General features: G+C 32.9%; 2 protein-coding genes across 2 annotated transcripts; both read right to left on the bottom strand.

Annotated features, from left to right (window-relative positions):
* Nucleotides 1–24: 24 nt before the first annotated feature.
* LOC112695923 (arginine-specific demethylase JMJ22) lies at nucleotides 25–2882 on the bottom strand. Its single transcript, XM_025748462.3, has 2 exons — nucleotides 805–2882; nucleotides 25–512 (listed from the first exon to the last, which is right to left on the bottom strand). The coding sequence occupies exons 1-2, from the start codon at nucleotides 2133–2135 to the stop codon at nucleotides 272–274; spliced, it is 1572 nt and encodes a 523-aa protein (XP_025604247.1). The 5' UTR covers nucleotides 2136–2882; the 3' UTR covers nucleotides 25–271.
* LOC112695919 (myosin-binding protein 7) lies at nucleotides 2829–4880 on the bottom strand. Its single transcript, XM_025748457.3, has 3 exons — nucleotides 3480–4880; nucleotides 3315–3361; nucleotides 2829–3129 (listed from the first exon to the last, which is right to left on the bottom strand). Exons 1-3 carry the CDS (start codon nucleotides 4734–4736, stop codon nucleotides 3021–3023), a joined length of 1413 nt encoding a protein of 470 aa, XP_025604242.1. The 5' UTR covers nucleotides 4737–4880; the 3' UTR covers nucleotides 2829–3020.
* Between the last annotated feature and the right edge of the window lie 15922 nt (nucleotides 4881–20802).

Here is a 20802-nt window from a genome sequence, read left to right as displayed (position 1 = left end):
TGAAGACCCCCTACTCACTTCAAGTACCTCAGGAAAAAGAAGTTGGGTTCATAATGACAATTGATTCATGGTTCATCCTCCATCAATATATGGATAGAGGAATCCATGTTTTTTCCAGCTTTGATACTCAATTAGTACAACAGGTAGCCAAAATGGAAGGTTGCCACTTGCCAAGACAATGTAGCACCTAAAACAATTGAAAGAGTACAATCAATGAAAAACCGATCATAATGTCAAAATTGATCGTCGGAATTCAGCAAAATGTATTTCTCTAGAAAGAGAACTTGAAAGCTCCGGCATTGGAATCTGAGACAGAATCCCAGAATGAGAGTTTCTTCTGCTGGATCTTTTTCTCTGCTTCTTTTCTGGCCAGTTCATCTATTTCTCCAGGAAAAGAAGCCTCAATAGCATTCTTAAACTTATCATACAAATTCACACGATCCCTTGTTCCAGACACCAGTGTGCTAGCATTTGGCCTATTAAGAAAATCTAGCACATTTAACAAATTTCTCCTGCAAAAACATTACCACCAACATTTGTGATTGGAATTGGATTATCCAAGGCGCATGCAAAATACAAAGCTAGCCCAAATTTCAAATGGTACATATTCAAATTCATAAGTGATTTAGTAATAATATATTACATATAGTACAAGCAAGCTGTTGTTAATAGGATTTGTATTTTCAAGAATAAATCATGCAAGTTACAATCAGCCAACCACATACCTCTATAAAAGTTCAATTAGTACTTTGTTTATCATAGTTCTGAAACCTCCCAAAAGCAATAAAAAATTAGAAAGCTTACCTACTAACATAATTTTGGGTTATGGCAATGGACTCCTCCAGGTTGATCACCAAATGCCACCATCCATTAGGTACGAAGATAACCTCTCCAGCTTTGCATACACACTCAACAGGTTTCTTTTTCCAATTCTTTGTTGCACCGTAGAAGTGCATGAACCACTCAATTATCGAAACCGGCGATGCAACCTCTGCACCATCAGGACTAGGATGAACGCCTGGCGGGATAACATCAGGAGGAAATAGTATCCATTTCTTTGTTCCCTTGATCACTGCATTCCAAGCTGAAGTTGAATTCGGATCAACATGAAAAGATGATCCGGACCCGGCAGGACCAATAATGATCCACCTGTAGTCAGGTCTCTCGCTGCCTAATACACCAAACAAATCCTCTCGAAAATACACTGGGACTTCATATTCAGAACCTAATTTCGGAACTTTTTCAGCAAATTTTGGATCAAACAAATACAATGGCCTTTCTTCTCTAACTTGATCTGAGTAGCGAAAATAGTCTCCAAGCTTCATCTCAACTGGCCCAACTGCAAACTTAACATCACCAGACAACTGCATCAAATAATCTCTATCCCAATTCTCCAGTGCATCCCAATTATCAATACACCCTTCCAACAACACCGGTTTATTAGGCTCCTCGAAATTCAACACAAACTCTTCAACTGAAATGCCCCTCTTCCTAACAATATTATCCCTCTCCAACCACTCGGGTTTCATTTCAAGATTAGCACAGAGCCAACTCTGAAAGAGATAATCAGAATAAAAGTCTCTAACTTTAAAACTTTTAAGTGCATTACTTGATATATCAAATGAAGGGTAGGAAGCAGCAACATAAGTTGATTTCCAAGACCCATTGAACTGAAACCCACCATTGAGATTCTCCAACACAAGGTTCCTCCAAAGAGGTTCGTGGTTTGTGAAAACATAAAAGGACTTACTCACAGTGGACAAAACCCCCAAATCAGTACTATCCAAGAACCCTAGAATCTCAAGAACAAGCTCGTCAGAAAGGGTATGAAGGTTACCTAAGCCTGTGTCTCTGGAGTTGATGGAACCTGGGTTGAGATAGAGGTTCCCCAAGGGCTGAACGCCATGTGTGAGTAATGGGGCAGAGCTTTTGAGCTTGAAACCTTCTTCAGCGTTCTCTTCTTCTTCATCTTCTTCTTCATGGGGAGAAGGCAAGTCTTTGGGAATGGAAATGGCGTTCTGGTTTCTAAGCTTGAATCTTTTTCTGTTTCTGTGTTTGTTAGTGTTAGTTTTGGTTTTCTTTGAGGAGTTTCTGATACGAGACAACAAGTTCGTCATCTTCAAGCTCCCTTTCATGGTTTCAATTGTTGCCGCCACCCTCTCTCTGCAGCGACGGCGTAGGGTACCAAAACTCAAAGCCTAAACCCCAAAGAAACGCGTTTCTTCTCTCTACAAAATAGAAACGTTTCGAAACTCCGTTTCTCTATAGAAATTCGCGTAAGGCCTTTTTTTTAATTTTAACTCGAGTAACATTTTTTTTTTGTTCTTATTTCTAATTTTACTTTATTTTTTGTTACCCCTTTTTGTTTTAGAAAAATAAATTGCAGAAGATTTTTAAAAATGGATTTTTCTCCCATGTGTTTTAAGAACAATGATAAAATTACTATTAATAATTTTTTTATTTTTAATAAACACATAATAGGATTCTATGGCTAATACAATTTATTATTTTCCACCAATAATTAGTCAATAATCTTACTAATATAAAAAAAAATTTTATACATGAACAGAATGCTAATAGAAAATTATAAATATAATACCGACTAAAAATGCTGACTTCTATAATTAAAAATTACTGGTCTATGAGCTTTTTTTCATAATATATGTATTAAAAACTTAACTTTATATTTTATGTTAATTTTTTTCATTGATAGCCTTTAAAAAATTACAAGAATTTTGTATGAAGCAAGGCAATATAGAAGTTGCGTGGGAAATTAAGGAACGCATGAATCCAAGTGGAATCGCTCACAATGGCAAATCATGACCAACTTTCACCGATCAATCAACAAATTAAATTGAATTTCTTTGGCAAAAGGGAAAAAAAGTGGGGAAAAAAGTCAAAAACTATGGGGAGAGAAAAAAAAAGAAAGAAAAAAAAAAGTTTTTATACAGTGTGATTAAGGTTGAGTTGGTGATCCCACGGTGAGGCTACCCTGTAAGAATCCAACTGGAATTGGAGTATTAATCTTCCAATTGTGTTCTTGCAATATATCGCCATGACTTTACACGTGGTTCCTTGTTAATTAGCATTAGCAATCCAACACTTTCAGATGGTACCCCGAATATATACCTACAAGCATCAAAACCAATCTTTCAAGATTCAACCAATCCTCTTTGCTACAAACTACTATGCATAATCAACATTCAGAACAAATTAAATTGAAGTTTTGAATTTGTTAGGAACCATACACTTCGTGTGTAGGGATTATGCATTAATATATACCAAGAAACTGTGGTTAATTATCATCCACTTACCTGATCTCATGAGATTTCTTCCTCCAGAAAACAATTGATACGACCCACTGTACATACAAAAGCAAAAATGAAATTGAATTCATAAGTGCTTCTATCAATTTTCAACAATGATATGACACCATAAAAAAAAAAAAATCTTCAACAATGATACAGTGATATAGTTACCTTAAAAACCGAGGAAAATGGAGCCATAGCTGACTTTCTTGCTGTCCTTTTTCTCTGTGGTGACATTTCCTTGCACAGCTGTTGAGCTATCTCCTTCAGCAGCACAAGCTGTGCTTTATCAGTGCGCATTGAAATGATTGCTTGCCTCATTGATTCCCTGTCAGCCTCAAGTGCCTGAAGCCTCATGTAAAGTTTCTTAATGTAAGGATCTTCAAAATCACCATGAATGTTATTCCCAAAATCTCTTGGAGTGGTTACAGGAAAATCATCATAAAGAGCAACTTTAAACTCATTGAAACAATTGTAACCAGAGTCAACTGTGTAAACCTTGTCATATATTTCATCACCTGCTTCTGATGCATTATTCTCTACCTTCTTCAAATTGGAATATGGCTCCTCCTCTATCTTGCTAAAGCTACCACCAGTGATCTTTGGAGAATCCATCAGAAGCTCGGGGCCAAATGAATTCGAATCAAACGAATACTTCCGTCTTGATCGTCGCGGCGACTGTCCAACTACCACCTTCTCTAGGAAATTCTTGCCTGTAAAATCCCCTTCCATCTGGCTATAGGTGGGACTCCTCTCCATCTGAGAGATCCTATTCTCCAAATTCCTCAAACGATCTCTAGGAGTTTCCCCAAATATATACTTCTCAACATCAGCATCATTGTTATCAGCATTGGCAGTGGAATTCAGTATATTGCATTTCAATTGAGGATAATCAAAAGAGGCAACCTGGAATTCTTCACAATCTGCCTCAGATTCTGTGAGGCCAAAACTCATTAACCTGTGCTTATAAGCCTGAACCTCACAATTCAGAGATTGAATTGTTTGTTCCCTTTTGTACAACAAATCCTCCAATTCCAACAATTCTTTCTGATCATGAGAGCTTCTCTCCTCCACGATGCGCTTGAACTGCCTCGCCTCCATCTGAACCTCCGCCTTCTCCTTCTGCAGTCTCAGTATCATCGACATTGCCTCGTTCGCCGCCGACGACGCCGCGTTCCTCTCCTCCTCCAATTCAGCCGCCAAATCTTTCACCGCCTGCTGCTGCCGGCTAAGAGCCTCCCGCAGTGCGCTGCATTCGTCCAATGTTTCAACCTTGGCGACTGATTCCGGCGATGCAGGTCGAGAATCATACCTCCGTTTCGTGCTTCGCGAAGATTGAAGTGTCGCCGCCACAGAGCAATCGCAGCCGCAGATGCAGTTCCAGCACTGGCAGCATTTTGCCGAATCGGTGCTAGTTTCCGAATCCATAAATTAAATCCAATTGCATGCAAATTATCAACAATTTTTCAGAAGAAATTAAAAAAAAAAAAAATCAAAAGCGTTTTGAAAAAATGAAAAAAAATGTGGAAAAGGAATTATTCTTCTCTTTCGTCCCCTCCCTCCCCTCCAAGCCAAGAAGCACTCATCTCCGATCGATAAACACAAGCCTGTACGCAAATTAATTAACAATAACCTATTAACAAATTGATTAAGAATAAAATCACCTAAATAATAATATAAAACAAATCAAAATTAAACAATGTAGGTTATTAACAGAGGGATTATTGAATAAGAGAGAGAAAAAGATTGACCTTAGAAGGGAGAAGAGGGAGCTGAACCCGCTTTCTTGGGAGGAAAGAATGCGGGTGCTTTTGTTTTTGGAGGGAAGACCAACACAGGAAGAATTTAAAAAAAAAAAAAGAAAAAGAAAAAGAAAAAGGAAAAGAAAAAACAAGCAATTTTGTTTGTATTATGCCGCAGCTAAATAGCAAGTTATAAAATCTATTTATTTATTTACCGCGTTTTCTTTATCCGTTTATATTATTACAATCCTAATTTACCGCCCTTTACTAAGTATATATCTTCTTCCTTTTCCTTTTCTAGGTTGGAAGATGCTACATTCACTAAATTCTCCTTCGCTTCTTATTATTATTTCTTGAAATAATGTTGTACATTCAAGTTTTTTAGTTAATTAAATTTAATTAAATTGGTCTAACATAATAAAAATAAATTATAATTAATATTATTTTAAATTTTATTATTTAATTTAATTAGATTTAATTTATAAAAAGACTTGAATGTATAGTATTATTTTTTTGGCATTACGGCTCTTATAATTTATGTTTACGAATTTTGTTTTGAAAAAAAAAAGTGTAAAAACATTAAATTTTATTTGTGAATTTTATTTTGTAAATAATAGAATTTTAATTAAGGACGTTTACTTTTAATTTTTTATATAATACAAACATACATATAAAATACAATTCTAGACTACTAGAGTTAACGAGATATAATAACGTAACTAAATTTTATAGATGAGAAATAGATAAAACTGAAAAACTAATAATAAAAATAATATGACTAAATAGTAAGCATTATAATTTTTCAAAATACAACGAAAAGTCTATAATAATTTTTTACATATTTTAAAAATTTATATAAAAGTATTACACATATAAAAAATTTTACTAATTTTCTCTTACATTTTTACTCACTAATTTTATGCAAAATTTGACCTATATTAAAAAATTTCTTAATCAATAATTACAATTTACTAGAAATAACTACTAGAAAAATAAATAAATCATCACTTGTTTAAACTGTCATGATATCAAAATAATAAATATCAACTTAATTTTATCTAATTTGTATAATTTTATAAGTTGTATAATAAATTAATAAATATCAATTTAATCTTATAATTATGTATAATTTTTTTGTTAAAATATGATTAACTAGCAACTTTTTTTGTTTGACTAAATAAAAAATTTCAACTAATAAGCTAGTTTATCAAATTTTAACCAAGTCAAAATTTTATCCAAACTACTACCTTATTAGCTTGTTTCTTCTAAGCTTGTCAAGTTACATTGGTAATTTTATTTTCTTACATTTTTTTTGGTAAAGTAATGGGACCTAAGTCTAACAAAAAAAACTAATTAATTTGACTAGTGGGTCTGAAGACTTTCTAATCTTATTCTATGAGAATTTTTAAGTTTGGCTCAGATTTATCAATAAAACTATATCCAAATAATTTGTTCAAACTATGCTTAACTATCCAGTCGACACAACCGCATAGGTGTTGCCTTCCCTGTCTCTAACTTCCCAAGTGCTACACTTATTACTACTCGTAATCACACTTTTGATTTCAAAATCAAAAGAAGAATTTTACATCTTTTTACAATAAACAAGTGGAAATCGATTAAAGACAGGAAAGGAAAAAAATGAAGATAAGATTCATTTTCTTCAGCATAGCTGTACTTTTAGTTTACTAAATAATTAAAATTTGGAGGTGTGCATATATATTAAAACAGCTTCACTTAACTATATTAATCGCACGTTGTTTCGTTTTTATCTCATGTTTGCAAATTTGACTGCTCCAATTTTAGTATTTTGACCACTTTAGGAATTAATTTGAATTTTGAAGGCACTATAAAAATTTATTATCTCTTTTTGTGTTGGACTATAAATATTATAGACATAACTATAAGTTCATTAGTCATTTTAATATCTATCAAGAGACTTGTAGTAGTGCATTACGAAGAGAAAGTTACAGAAGTTGAATGATTTGATTAATAGTGTAAAGACAATTGATGAAAAAAATAGTAAATTATTGTACTGTTTTTCGAAAGAATTAAAACCACGATGAATCACAGCACCGCTAACGGTTTTAAAAAACGAGTGTTTACCGGTAAAGGTACGCCATGAGTATGCTTTGGATGGAGGAGGTTAATGCTTCTTTACTGTTTGAATTAAAAATAAGGATTTGCCTAACGTTGTGGTGAGAGAGAAAATGAAGACTCCAAAATGGGTTTGGTGGGCTTTTCACCGTGATACTTGAGGAGAATACCTCAAGATATCCATTCAAAATTGAATTTTCTATTAAAACCAGTTAAGTACAAATATTTTATAATATAAATAAATAAAATTAATTAAGATAATTATAAATTAATTAAATTGTTTACTTTTTAGTTGATCACTTTTTGGTTTCATATATTTTTTTAAAATGACACTCTCTTTTTCTTTATTTGTAAAATGTACTATTTAATCCATTTGGTTAAAAATGTCAATAGAATATTTCATTTAAAAAAATTAAATATTTTATTCAATAAAATTAATATTCTAATTTACTATACTATTCCTTTATATTTATTTACTAACTAAACTCAATTTCTGAATTAGGACTCTAATTCCCTTACAGTCGCTCAAATATCTATTAATTTATATTATTGTTCCTATGCTATTTCTCTTTCAATCTCTCCGATTTCTTTTGTTTGTCTTTGCCATTGCTATCTAGGTATTGTCAGTGCTGCATAGCATTGTGTAATCATCACCGTTATTATCAATTCAAGCAATAAGGTTTGACATCTTTTTCTCAAACTCAATTAATTTACAAAAAAAAATTCATATCATTAGCAATTCTGTATATATCTCTAAACCTTTCATTTTTAATTTCTTGTTATTGCATAACTTCTTTTTTTTTTTGCCATTTCTTTGCTTCTGTTATAGTTATTCATTATTAATTATGCCAATTTTTTTTTTATTTTAGCAAAATGTCTACCAATATTGAAGTTATATCTAGTGTCAATGAGTATGATAGAACTGAACCCCCTATTAAACAATTATTTGATAGTGATAAAGAATATGATATTAATAAGGATCAATGCGTGAAGAGTTATTTGGATGATGAGAAGTGGAATGAGGATGACTACACTTCAGAGGAAGAAAGTGAAGTAGAAGTTAACATGGAGAATGAAGGTGAGATAATGAAAAGATTTGATATTGAAAATAATAAAAAGATTAATCCAAAAAAGTTTATGATATTTGTTGACGCACATGAGTTCAGGAGTGTATTGAGAGATTACATAATTTAAGAGAATTTTAATATAACAAGAGTGAAAAATGAGAAAGCAAGAGTGACTGCCATTTGTGCTTTTGAAAGTTGTCTTTGGAGGATCCATGCTTTTCCTTCTCCATATGGTGTTGCTTTTATAATCAAGAGTTATGAGCCAAGGCATACTTGTATTAGAAAATCTAAAAAGAGAAATGTTAATTCTACATAGATAGCAAAAAAGTTAAAACAATCTTTAAATGCTGATCCAAATATGAGCTATGAATTCATGTCTAACGAATTGATTACTAAGTTTGGAGTTGAAGCCCATCCTAGACAATTATATAGGGCCAGAAAAAAAAAAAAAGAAAAAGTTAAAGATTCTCATACTTTAAGTTATAAAAAAATAGTTAAGTTTGCTAATGTTACTAGAAAAAAACAGGGGAGCATAATAAGATTGGAGTACTATGATCAAATGACATTGGAAGAGGAAAATTGTATTTTCAAAAGGATTTTTGTGTGTCTAGTTCCTTGTATATCAGGGTTTTTAAATGGTTGTAGACCATTTTTTGGTTTAGATGGTTGCCATTTGAAAGGTCCACATGGAGAGGTATTATTATGTGCAGTTTCTTTTAATACAAATAATGAATTATTTCTCATAGCATTTGCTATAATGGAGGTAGAATGTAGAGACTCATGAAACTTTTTCTTAAACTATAGACAAAAGGTAATATATTTTAATTTTATATTATATTAACATAATATTATTCATTATTAATAATTTATTTTAATTTGTTTCTATTTAATGTCAGAGACATGTGCAGTTTCTAATTACTTTCCAAATTCATGGCATAGATATTGTAGTAAGCAGTTGAATAATTTCAAAGCAAAATATTCATTATTAATTTTACAAGATCTTTTTTGGATGGCTGTCAAAACTCCAAATGAATTTCTTTTTAAAAAAGATAATGAAAAAGATGAAAATATTTGATAATGAGACCTACCAATATTTGATGGATATCCCGTTACATACTTGGTCTACACATACATTTTACACAAATTATAAAAGTTCACATATTACTAATAATGTGTGTGAGTCGTTTAAAGCTTGGATAAACAATTTGAGAAGCATGAAAATGCACTATCAAATACAAGGAGAATTTCAACAATTAGATGTTCTAATTGTAAAGATTTAGGACACAATAGAAAAAGCTGTCAAAGGACTCCAATAAGAGCCAATAAAGCAAGACAGGTATTCTACTATTCTATTCTTAAATAAATACAATTTGACATAGACTATATATATATATATATACCTTTTCAAATTATAGGAAGTTTCAGCAGGCCAAAGTAAATTCACAACATATTCTATTATTCACAATATTCTTTATTTAGATTAAGAAACTTACTTTGTAAGGATGTAAAGGAATGAGATATTAATTTTTTAAATTTGAAATTCATTCATCTCAACTTATTTTTAAATTTTGATAAAATTGTTAATAAATTTTAATAGTTTATGAATTAAATTATTTATCAATATCAATTGTTATACATATTAACCGTGGTAAGATTTTTTTTATTTAATGTTAAAATAATATATATTGATATCAAAAAATTAATAGTAAAATATAAAAATAACTGTTAACGAAAATTTTAGTAAAATCATAATTTAATAATTAAAAATTATTGAAGAGTATCTTAGAAAAAAATAATTTAATTATTAATTTTTTAAAAATATTTTAGTAAAAATATAATTTAATCAATAAAAAATTAATTTATTAAAGGGTATTTTAGTAAGTAAAATTTAATGACAAAAAAATAAAAATTTTTGTTAAAAGGATATTTTTGTAAAAATATTTTTTTTAAAAAATGAATAAAGTTAACATTAGTTAACACAAAATTTAAAATGGATTAAAAGGAAGTTTTTTAAAAGTTATAAGAGAGAGAAACGTATATTTTATAAATAGAAGAGAGAGGAGTGTCATTTTAGCATCTCTCAAGAAAAAGGAATAACATTTTCTCTTATATATATATATATATATATATATATATATATATATATTATTATGACAAATAATTTTTGCTTATATTTTTTAGATATGATTGATGAATTCTTTATTCGTATAAATAAAAGAAATCTCTATTTTCAAAAACAAATAATAATGACATCATATGTCTTTTTTTTTAGTCTTGATATTTTTTTTAATTATTAGTCAGGAGAAAATTGGAGCTGTCCAATTCATCCTATAAAAAAAGTTTGTGAATTTAAAATTCTAAATATAGTATTTTTTTGCATATATAAATATAATGTCTAAAATACCAACAACTAATATTTATTAGGTTTGAAAATTGGACTATATATGTGGAAGGTTTTTAGAAGACATATTACGAATTACTAAAAAAGAAAAAGAAGACATATTATTAAGAATGTTTGGGTCAAAATATTGTCTCTTTCTCCCTTAATTATTTTTGTTGCATTTTCTTTACAGCTGAAAGGTTCTGAAAATTAAAACTAATTTAGTTAGTTGAGTGATCAGCTTAAAAATAAAAAAAAAGTTTGTAGATTTGAAATTTCAACTCTATGACAAATATAATGTTCTTTTTTCTTTGCATATGTAAATATAGTGTTCAAAATACCAACAATTAATACTTATTGGGCCTGAAAATTGGACTATATATGTGGAAGGCTTTTAGAAAACCTATTACGAATTACCAAAAAAAAAAGACATATTACTAAAAATATTTGGGTTAAAATATTGCCTCTTCCTCTCTTAATTATTTTTGTTGCATTTCCTTTACTGCTGAAAGATTCTGAAGATTAAAACTAATTTAGTTGGTCGAGTGATCAGCTCAAAAAATTTAAAAAAAAATTTGTGGATTTGAAATTCCAACTATACTGTATAATCCGACAAATATAGTATTTTTTGGCATATGCAAATATAATGTCCAAAATACCAACAATTAATACTTATTGGGTTTGAAAATTGGACTATATATGTGGAAAACTTTTAGAAGACATATTACGAATTACCAAAAAAGAAAAAGAAGATATATTACTAAAAATGTTTGGGCCAAAATATTGCCTCTTCCTCCCTTAATGATTTTTGTTGCATTTCCTTTACCGCTAAAAGGTTCTGAAGATTAAAACCAATTTAGTTGGTCGAGTAATCAACTCAAAAAAAAAATTTTTGTGGATTTAAAATTTCAACTATAATGTATGATCTGATAAATATAGTGTTCTTTTTTTTTTTTGCATATGCGAATATAGTGTCCAAAATACCAACAACTAATACTTATTGGGCTTGAAAATTGGACTATATATGTAGAAGGTTTTTAGAAAACATATTACGAATTATCAAAAAAAAAAAAGACATATTAATAAGAATGTTTGGGTCAAAATATTGCCTCTTCCTCCCTTAATTATTTTTGTTGCATTTTCTTTACCGTTAAAAGGTTCCGAAGATTAAAACCAATTTAGTTAGTCGAGTGATCAACTCACTCGTCCGTTTAAACAAATGTTGAGAGTTTGGATTCTACTTTATGCATACAGCAACTCATTGCAAGCGATAGACCTTTAAACGAAGTTTAAATCCGTGACGAATTAATTTTTGACCTATCAAATTAGGAGATACTGTGAATAACAAAAAAAATATTCAAAAAAATATAATTGAATCAGGTATATGAGCAAGATTAGATGAGAGATGAAGTAATGTGAATCTTGTGTATTGATCTGATGTGGTTGCAATGCATAAAAGCAGGAAGGGAAACATTGCTTATATAGCAAACAAGCACTTGCTTCTCACACTAATAATGCTAGTTAGTTACAGCACTAGCAGAACAACAGCCAAGTAAAGAACCTTTCTATTTTTGTCAACCAACACATAACTACAACTAATAACTTCTCCACAACTGCCTTTTGCTAATTTTGTTACCAAGAAGTATAAGGAAATAATTGTTAATTAATTAACATTAGTCAACTTTTTTTAATAGTAAAATTAGTGTTTTTAATTTTTACTTTTTAAAAAATTTAGGATTTCAAATTAGAATTTAGAATTAAAATAATTGATGGTTATTTATTGAAAAAAATTGACTTCCTAGTTAGAAGAGATCCTTTAATTAATTAGTGGCATGGGATATTTTATCTTTTGGTTCCTCCAATTTGTTTTACAGTAAAAAAAATTATTTTACTATAAATTGGATTCTCTAATTTGGTGCATTGTGAATTTTGATCCTTAGATCTGAGTGTTTGATTTGTTATTTAAAATAAAAAAATAAAATATATATTAAAAAAACACACTAATTAATTATGATATTGAATTACACAAAAAAAATTATTTTTAAAAAAATAAGCCACCTATAAATAGTCATCACTTTAGCTTTGTGATGACCTTTTCCTTGAAACAAGGGGGTATTATGGTAATTTTGATGCTGAACTATGTGAGGCATGAACAAGGCATGATTGCTCTCAAGGATATTTTTTTGTTCATGTGGATCATTCTTGTTGACGTTGGAGAACACAAAATTGTACACTGATTTGATACATTGTGACTAGCCAGCAGAGTGATGAATGAGTTGACCAAAGTGCTCATTCCCTCCCACTATATTGTGTATTTGTGTGTACTTGGATTTCCAATTGGAGAATAGGGATGCAATAACTACATATATTATTTGACTTACTATTGCACTGCATTGACTAGGAACAGGGTTTCTCGTGCGCCAACTACTCTGTACTCTCCTTACAAACTCTTGTATGTTTCTTAACATATCGTCTTTTTATTGCCGGAAAAAGGACACACAACCCATGTGATGCCTTTGCCTCCTCCACAATAATCTATGTCATCCAAACTATTCATCTGCAAATTAATCATTATAGTTTAATTTAAAAAAAAAGTCTAAAGAATCAAGTCCAGTGAAAAAAATAAATTACTATAATAAATCAAGTTTAATCTAAAATTATCTAGATCTCTCAAAATAGAATAGACTACTTGAATATTTCAAATTGTATTTTTATATAAATCGTACTGATTAAATTTGATTTATGCAAATACGTACTAAATCAAATCCATTAGATTCGAATAGTATGCAAAATAGAATTTGTTTATAAATCAAAACAAATGATTTCAAATTAAATATCCACACTAAATCGATTTTTATTTACATGTAAATTGAACCAATTCATTTCGATTTAGACACGTAAACAGCAGCCCATGGTAAATCGAAGCCAATGGTTTCTATTTAATGATTTTTGTAAATCGAAACCCATAGATTTGATTTACAAGCAATATCTCCCTCAAGTAGTTCGAATCCAATGATTTCGATTTATGCTTGATGTTGCTATATATACAAATCGAACTTCATTTATTCGAACTACAAAACATACAAACTCCACCCCCAGATCTGAAATTATCGAAAAGCCGCCTAGGAAAAATCGAAGCTGGACGCATGGAAGACGACCCGAATCGTCTATATCGACTAGATGGAGTCGCACATATTGCTGGCACCATCTACCTCGAGGTTAATGAAAAAATTTTCCTTTTTAAAACATAGATTAATCATTCTAATAATGTTAACATCAATCATGTGGTAGTTAATTAGAGTCTTTGATTAGAGATTAAGGGAAATTTTTTTTAATATAAGTGTATGTTAGAAGTAGTAAGCTATTAAGTGGTTAGATTTTGATAAGTTGAAATTGTACTTAAGAAGGTTGTTTTGGATTGTAGGATATGTTAGATTTTTGAAGTTATTAGTCTTATATGCAACAAGACTTGTTTTATGAGTAGCAATAGCTATAAATTTCTTAAGTTCTTTGAAAAAAGTAATATAAATATTTTTTGTAATTGTGATTTTTTGAGTTAGAAAGTTATAATTAGAAATGTTAGGATATGTTAGATTTTTACAGTTTTTTAATCATTTTTGTATTGTTTATGTAAACGTGTGGGACTAAATGCTTTGGTATTTTTTTTTGGAATTTGGTCAAGAATTATTTTAGGGTTTTGTGTTTGGTTTGATTACTAAAACTTGGGCGATATTGTAAACAAGTTATTAAAGTTAGAGCATGCCATGTTTATCATTTTCATAATTTCATGCATTGAAAATTGTATTGTGTCGGCTGTGATAAGAAATTTTCTATCGTTGTGCAACCCTATTGCTGCATCACCAGCATGAGACGCCACGGTATGCCATTGGACGATAGGATCGTTTCGTACTTGCAGATGGCCGGTCTATACCATCTTACAAGATTGAACGAATTTGGAGACTATTTCATCGGGGTTCCTACGTGTGATGACAGTCTGGATGAGCATCAGACGTACATTAGCTCAGATTAGATGCTGTCCGAGATGATGGGCAATGAGGGCCTTGATGCAGAGTTTAGTAGGTCACATTTCCTTATCAGCATGATCATGCAAGAGGATGAGTTGGACAGACGCAGGTCTCCGGTAGTTGGATCCCAGGCTCGGGTTGATGTGGACTTGAATGAGCCTCCTTCTGGACCTGTGGACGACACATTTGCATTGGGCAGGACACCCCATCTGCGTTTGTTGCACCTAGTATATCACAGCCCAGTCCATCCACAGCACAGGCTGGCACACCAGAGGTTGTCCCCGAGGACGGAGACGGTGATAGCGACAGAGGCGATGAGGAGGATGAGGTCCCTCTGGCGCAGAGAGTCCGGCGGGTCAGGCGTCCTCGACGCTACTTCACCGGATCGCATCTGCTCTGAGGATTGATATGCGACTATTTAGCATCATTTTATGTATTCCATGTGTTTCCCATTCCATGTTGTGTAATCAATTTTAGTTATGTATGTCGGCTAGTTATGTATTTCAGTTTGTTGTTATGTTATGTCATGAAAAAATATTAACAGGACTTTAGTAGAACATGTATTCCATATTATGTTATGTATTTAGTTTTAGATGAGTTCGTTACTGCATATTATATGATGTATCTTTAGTAAAACATGAGTCTATATGCGGTGAAACAAATTGCTCAAACAACTAAATTTAACATAAAGCATCCCTGGTAAAATAATATTAACATCGTGAAAACACAAGGCATGATGGCTTTAAATTAAACCCTAAACACACTACAGTAACGATAAAATAAACCATACAACAGTGAAAAAATACCAGGTAAAAGACAACATGATACAATAAATGACCTTAACCCTACACATTACTGGCAGATGCAGAATCGATGGTCACTCCTCCCTAAGGACACCTCCTACGTGTGTGGCCGGACTGTCTGCAAAGTCCACATCTCTTGGGCCTGTTTAGGTCAATCTCGTCCATGGTAGTCCAGATCCTTGTGGTCCTAAGGCACCCCTTAGACGCATGTCTCTTGGCTGGGTCAGGTATGACTATCATACGGCGGCCAAAATCCCTCAAGAATCGAAGGTGTGAACCCTAGGCGATAAACATCAAACACAGAGTTAAGGCGATACACCTTGTGTATGTAGGTGGACCAGGTCAGGTGTGCATATGCACAGCAAGTCAAGGCTTGACAACATGGATAATAAAGTGCCTGGAAATAGCCGCAATCACATGTCTAGTCAGTGAAGGATACTTTGTATGTGCCCAATGAAAAACTCCATGTCGGAGTGGTCTCTACCATAGTAAACTGAGTTGTCTCTGTCATACACCTTGAGGCCTTCAAAATTTCCTCAATCGCCTTAATCAGATGCTGACTAAATTGTTGTCCTGTTCTAACTGTGCCTCGGCCTCTCTGTCTTTCCAAGCGAATAGCTCCGTCAATCTCCCGTAAGTGGCCTTCACCAACGCACAGACTTGAAGGTTCCTCACACCCTTTAGTATCGGGTTTACACACTCAGATATATTCGTATTTATGTTCCCAAATCTCCGACCTTCGTCTCGATGCTAAGTCCAATGTGCATAGTCAATCCAATTAGCCCAATCGCACATAGCAGGATCTTTGGCACGGAAAATGTCAAACCAGTAGTAGAACTCGACCTCGGTCTTGGCGTAAGCAGAATTTACTAACCACCTCCGTGCATCCTTGCCCTTGAAACTCAGCGCAAAATTCACAGCCACGTGTCGGATGCAAAAAGCCCTATATGCAGTAGGCGGCAGCCAGTGTCAGAAGCTTCCAATGTAGCCTTCCTTTTTAACTTACCATCAAGTATTTTATTCCTCTATCTCACATGCTTCATGTTTTCTGTACAACTATGTATATGTCTATTTTTCTTTAGGATTTAGCTTCTTAATTGTTATTTAAATGAGAACTATATTACTTGTATTCGCACTAACAATGCATGCCTCCTTTAGTGTAACTGAAAGAGGTTAAAATAACCTTTAACAAGAAAGGGTTAAAGGATGAGTTAGTTACGTTAGAATGATACTAAGATGGGTAAATATCCCGTTGTGCCTATCTGATATGACAAGGATACCGGCTGAGGGGTCACATGCTATTGCATGTGAGATAGAAAGAATGATCACGACTATGCATTCTCCCCTCCACAAGTGCAAATGCAATAGAAATGATGTTGGAGTTGTCGTTCTGTGCAATCGCGACTAATAGTGTACTACCGTATTTTCTAGAAAAGCTTATGGAAATAAGCTGCAGAGTCATCCACCTGCCCACCAAGCTGCACAAGACTTGTCTTCAACACCGCAACACTACCTGACATCGTGATATGAACACTCAATACCCATCATGGCAAGTCATTGTATGACTCCTTCCCAATCTCCGTAAATCTGGGCCATGACTTTCTATTTAGTGTAACACACTCACTACCAAAATTTCACACTTCCGGCTACGCCACTCTGATAGCAATAAGTATTACGACTACTTTATATACTTAATATTAAAATAGAAGCTTGCAACTCGACACCGTATCGCTGATTTCTTAGAAAACCGAAAATAAATACTTTATCTTAAGAAAAAAAACAAGCAACCATAGATTCATCTACAAGATTTCTTACATAATTTCTTATAATATAATATACATATAAAACATACAACTCCTATCCCTCTTACAAAATTGTAATAACAAAGACGAGGGAAGAAAATATCTAATTAATACAACAACATATAAACCAAACGCAGTATAACTCTTCATAATGCTTCTTCATCCGGTTCCTAAAAAGGTAAAGCTGTAAGGGGTGAGAACCTAACCACACGGTCTGACCACGGAGTTTCAGAATTTTCATAAGAAGATATTTGATAAGAAATCTGTTTTCAAGTTCAGTGATTATCATTGCCTTATGAATCCTTTTAAAAACTAATAGCTAATCGTTCGAAACCTTTTTAATGAAACAATGTTTAACCTTTCAGAAATCCAAAACATTTCTTTTCTTATAAGAAAAACTCAATCAAAAAGCAACCACGCAATCAATCAACACAATCCTCAATTCAACACCAAAGTTCATTCTCAAATGTAGCACACCAGGACAAACACAGGCAAGACAGACAAAGAAAGCACATGTTTAGGTAGCAGTTACAGCAAATAGTTCAGGTAGCAGTTAAGAAAAGTTTTTACAATTAGGCAAACCAAAACAGAATTTAAACCCAAGCAAAGCATAAAAATGCATATGATGCATGCCTGTCCTATGGCTGATGAGCTCATCTGTCGGTTATCCAGCCAACCCGACAAGTCCAAAAACCTTAGACTGTCCCCCGTCGCGCATCCCATGAGTCTATGCATAGCTTTTTCTCATATTCAAATATCAATTGCTCAATGGGGGTACCATTCTCGGGAATTTATACCTGCCCGGTCACCCTTACGATGTCGGGTCAACAGAGTATCGAATCTCAACTTGGAGCAAGTGGTGGCAAGCCACTGCGTCTACCCAGGAAAATTCGTGTCTCAGATAATTCAAATTCATAAGCCATATAAATAATTCAAAGATCATATCTCAACATTCTCAATCCATATCTCAACATTTTCAACATTCTCAACAGCATCATCATTCATCAATCCATATCTCGTTTCCAAATTCATTCAAAAACCATATTTCAAAGAAAATCCTCATCGTCCTTCTTTCCATTCCATTCATTAACAATCCCAATTCAAAACATAATTCTTTCTTTGATAAAGAAATCAATCTTAAAACATATAATGTTTAAAAACAAATCTTTTTAGATAATACTTTAAGCGAAACTTCCAATTTTATAAAATTTCGGCAGCAACTCCTCTAAGCCCTTTTCGGGTCCCATCCCAACATTTCTCAAACCTTTTCTCAACTATTTCTAAATCTCAATCATTTTCCAAAATTCAACTATTTTCAATATCAAATTATTTTTAAATCGAACCAATTTCAATAATAAAACTCTTTTTAAAATCAAACCAGCTCAAATATTAAATCATTTATAAAATCAGACTAACTCAAAAATCAAACTGCTTTGAGAATCAATTTATCTTCATATCTCAAATTATTTCCAAAAAATCTACTCATTTACTTTACCAAATAAATTCCAAAACCAAGACAATTCACTTTTCATAATAATCAAGTAAATAACATTTCAAACCAATTTTTTATCAACAACCATACTCCACTCACGTAATCAAGCAACCAATAATTCAGTCTAACAAATCATCACATCCACAAGACAGATATAATCACAGAAACATATCTTTTTACATCAATATCTATTTATAACAATTTTGTAATATAAAATAGATTTTAAGAAAAAAATCCTACCTCGAAAAGTTGAACCCATAAGCTAAATGCGTCACAAGAACCCTTTCTCTCGGCCCGAAATCAATTGCAGCTTCAACCACAGGTTCGCTCACTTCCGCAATAGCAGAAACGACTTTAATCACGACAGACAATCCCAATAACTCAATCATAAAACATAAATATCGCGGAAACCTTAATAATATGTATTGGAAAACTAACAACGAGAGTTCAAAATAAAATATACTTACGATAACAGCAGAACGAAGCAGTCGCAATCCCGAACTGACTTGACAGCAGCTCCGATAGCGGCCAGAAGCCCCGGTGGTTTAACAGCAACCTTAATTTCGACGTGCAAACACCGGAACTCAGCCCTACGGTACCAACATCTTAATATCTTTAATAAACTTCAATAGAGCACTATTTTCTAAATTTAATTTTCGAGGGTTCTGGACAAGGAACACTTACCGCACTTAGGAAGAACGCTAGGACAGAGCAGCGGTATCTCCGACGGTAACTCCCAGCGGCAAGGAACTCAGTAACGGTCTCCGATAGTCTGAATGACAGCGGCGGCTCCGCGGACGACGTTTGGGCACAGCAATGCGAGCAGCGCCGCCTTCTTCTCCCTCCGTCTTCCCCCTTCTGCGCGTCTGCTCCTCGAGCGCGTTCTCGTTGGCGGTAGTGAAGAGAGATGCGACAGTGGTGGAAGCTGGCATCGCGGACAGGATCAGCAGTGGCGATGCATAGACGTCGATGAGGGTAGCTGGTGTGACGCTCGCACTCTCACCCGCGGGCTCTTTCTCTCTGCGACTCTGCTTTGACGACAGCTACCAGAAGCTCTGGTCTTTCCCGCGACGGCGACGATGGCGATTCGGGATGAGGGCGATGGTGACAGCAAGACGCGAGGTGGCTTCTCTCTCTCCTTCCAGTCGCGGCCTCTCTCTCTCTCAGTGTCTCGACAGCGACGGCGGCTCCCATCCCTGCCGGCGCCATCCCCTTTTCTTCCCCCTCTTCTTCTCAGCTTTCCCGTTCTCCCCTCTCTACCCTCACTATTTTTTTCTTTCTTTTTTTTACTGCTGCTATTGGGTTTGGTCAGAGAAGGGAAACATTGGCGGTGGTTAGGGTTAGGTTAGAAGGGGTTAGGGTTTTTTGGGGATTAATTTGGGAATTAGGGTCTAATTTGGGACAAAAGTGAAATTAAGAATTTTGGATAAATTGGGGTTTGGTCAATTTTAATAAAATTAAAGTATATTATAAAAAAATGAAATCTAATTTGCTCTTTTAAAATTACTTTAAAAATACTACTTAATTATCAATTTACTAATCAGCTTTTAATCAAATATTCTAGTTGTAAAATTAGAAATAATATAATTTATTTTTTTATAAAAATTAGAGTATTAAATTCTAAAATCTTAATTATTTAACTAAATCGTATGAAATTCTTATTCTTTTACAACTGTTATGTTGTATAATTTAAATATATAAAATTATTTAATAATTATAAGATTAAGTAAAATTTTCAATTTAATTATCAAAACTTGATTTAATTACTTTTAATAAAATAATTTCTAAAAATAAAATTTTTAATGAATATATAAATTGAAATTAACTCATAGTAATAATTTTCGAAAGTTCTGGGTCTTACATTTAGCCATCCAAATTCTCCTGTAAGTCAGTCTGAACTTGAAGTGTGCCTTCGTGGCATTCTGCAGTACCTTGATCGAGACGGCAGCATTAGCTCTAAGCATGGGCATGCAGTATGAAGGCCCATATGACATGATAATCAAATTTTCTGTGATCACTAGATATCGATGTGGCTAGACAAATGTGAGGACCATTGTATCGTTTTACCTCCTAAATACCTCTGTGCTGG

This window comes from Arachis hypogaea, chromosome 6, assembly GCF_003086295.3.
Source record: "Arachis hypogaea cultivar Tifrunner chromosome 6, arahy.Tifrunner.gnm2.J5K5, whole genome shotgun sequence".
Lineage (NCBI taxonomy): Eukaryota > Viridiplantae > Streptophyta > Magnoliopsida > Fabales > Fabaceae > Arachis > Arachis hypogaea.
This window is presented reverse-complemented; position numbering and strand designations above follow the sequence as displayed.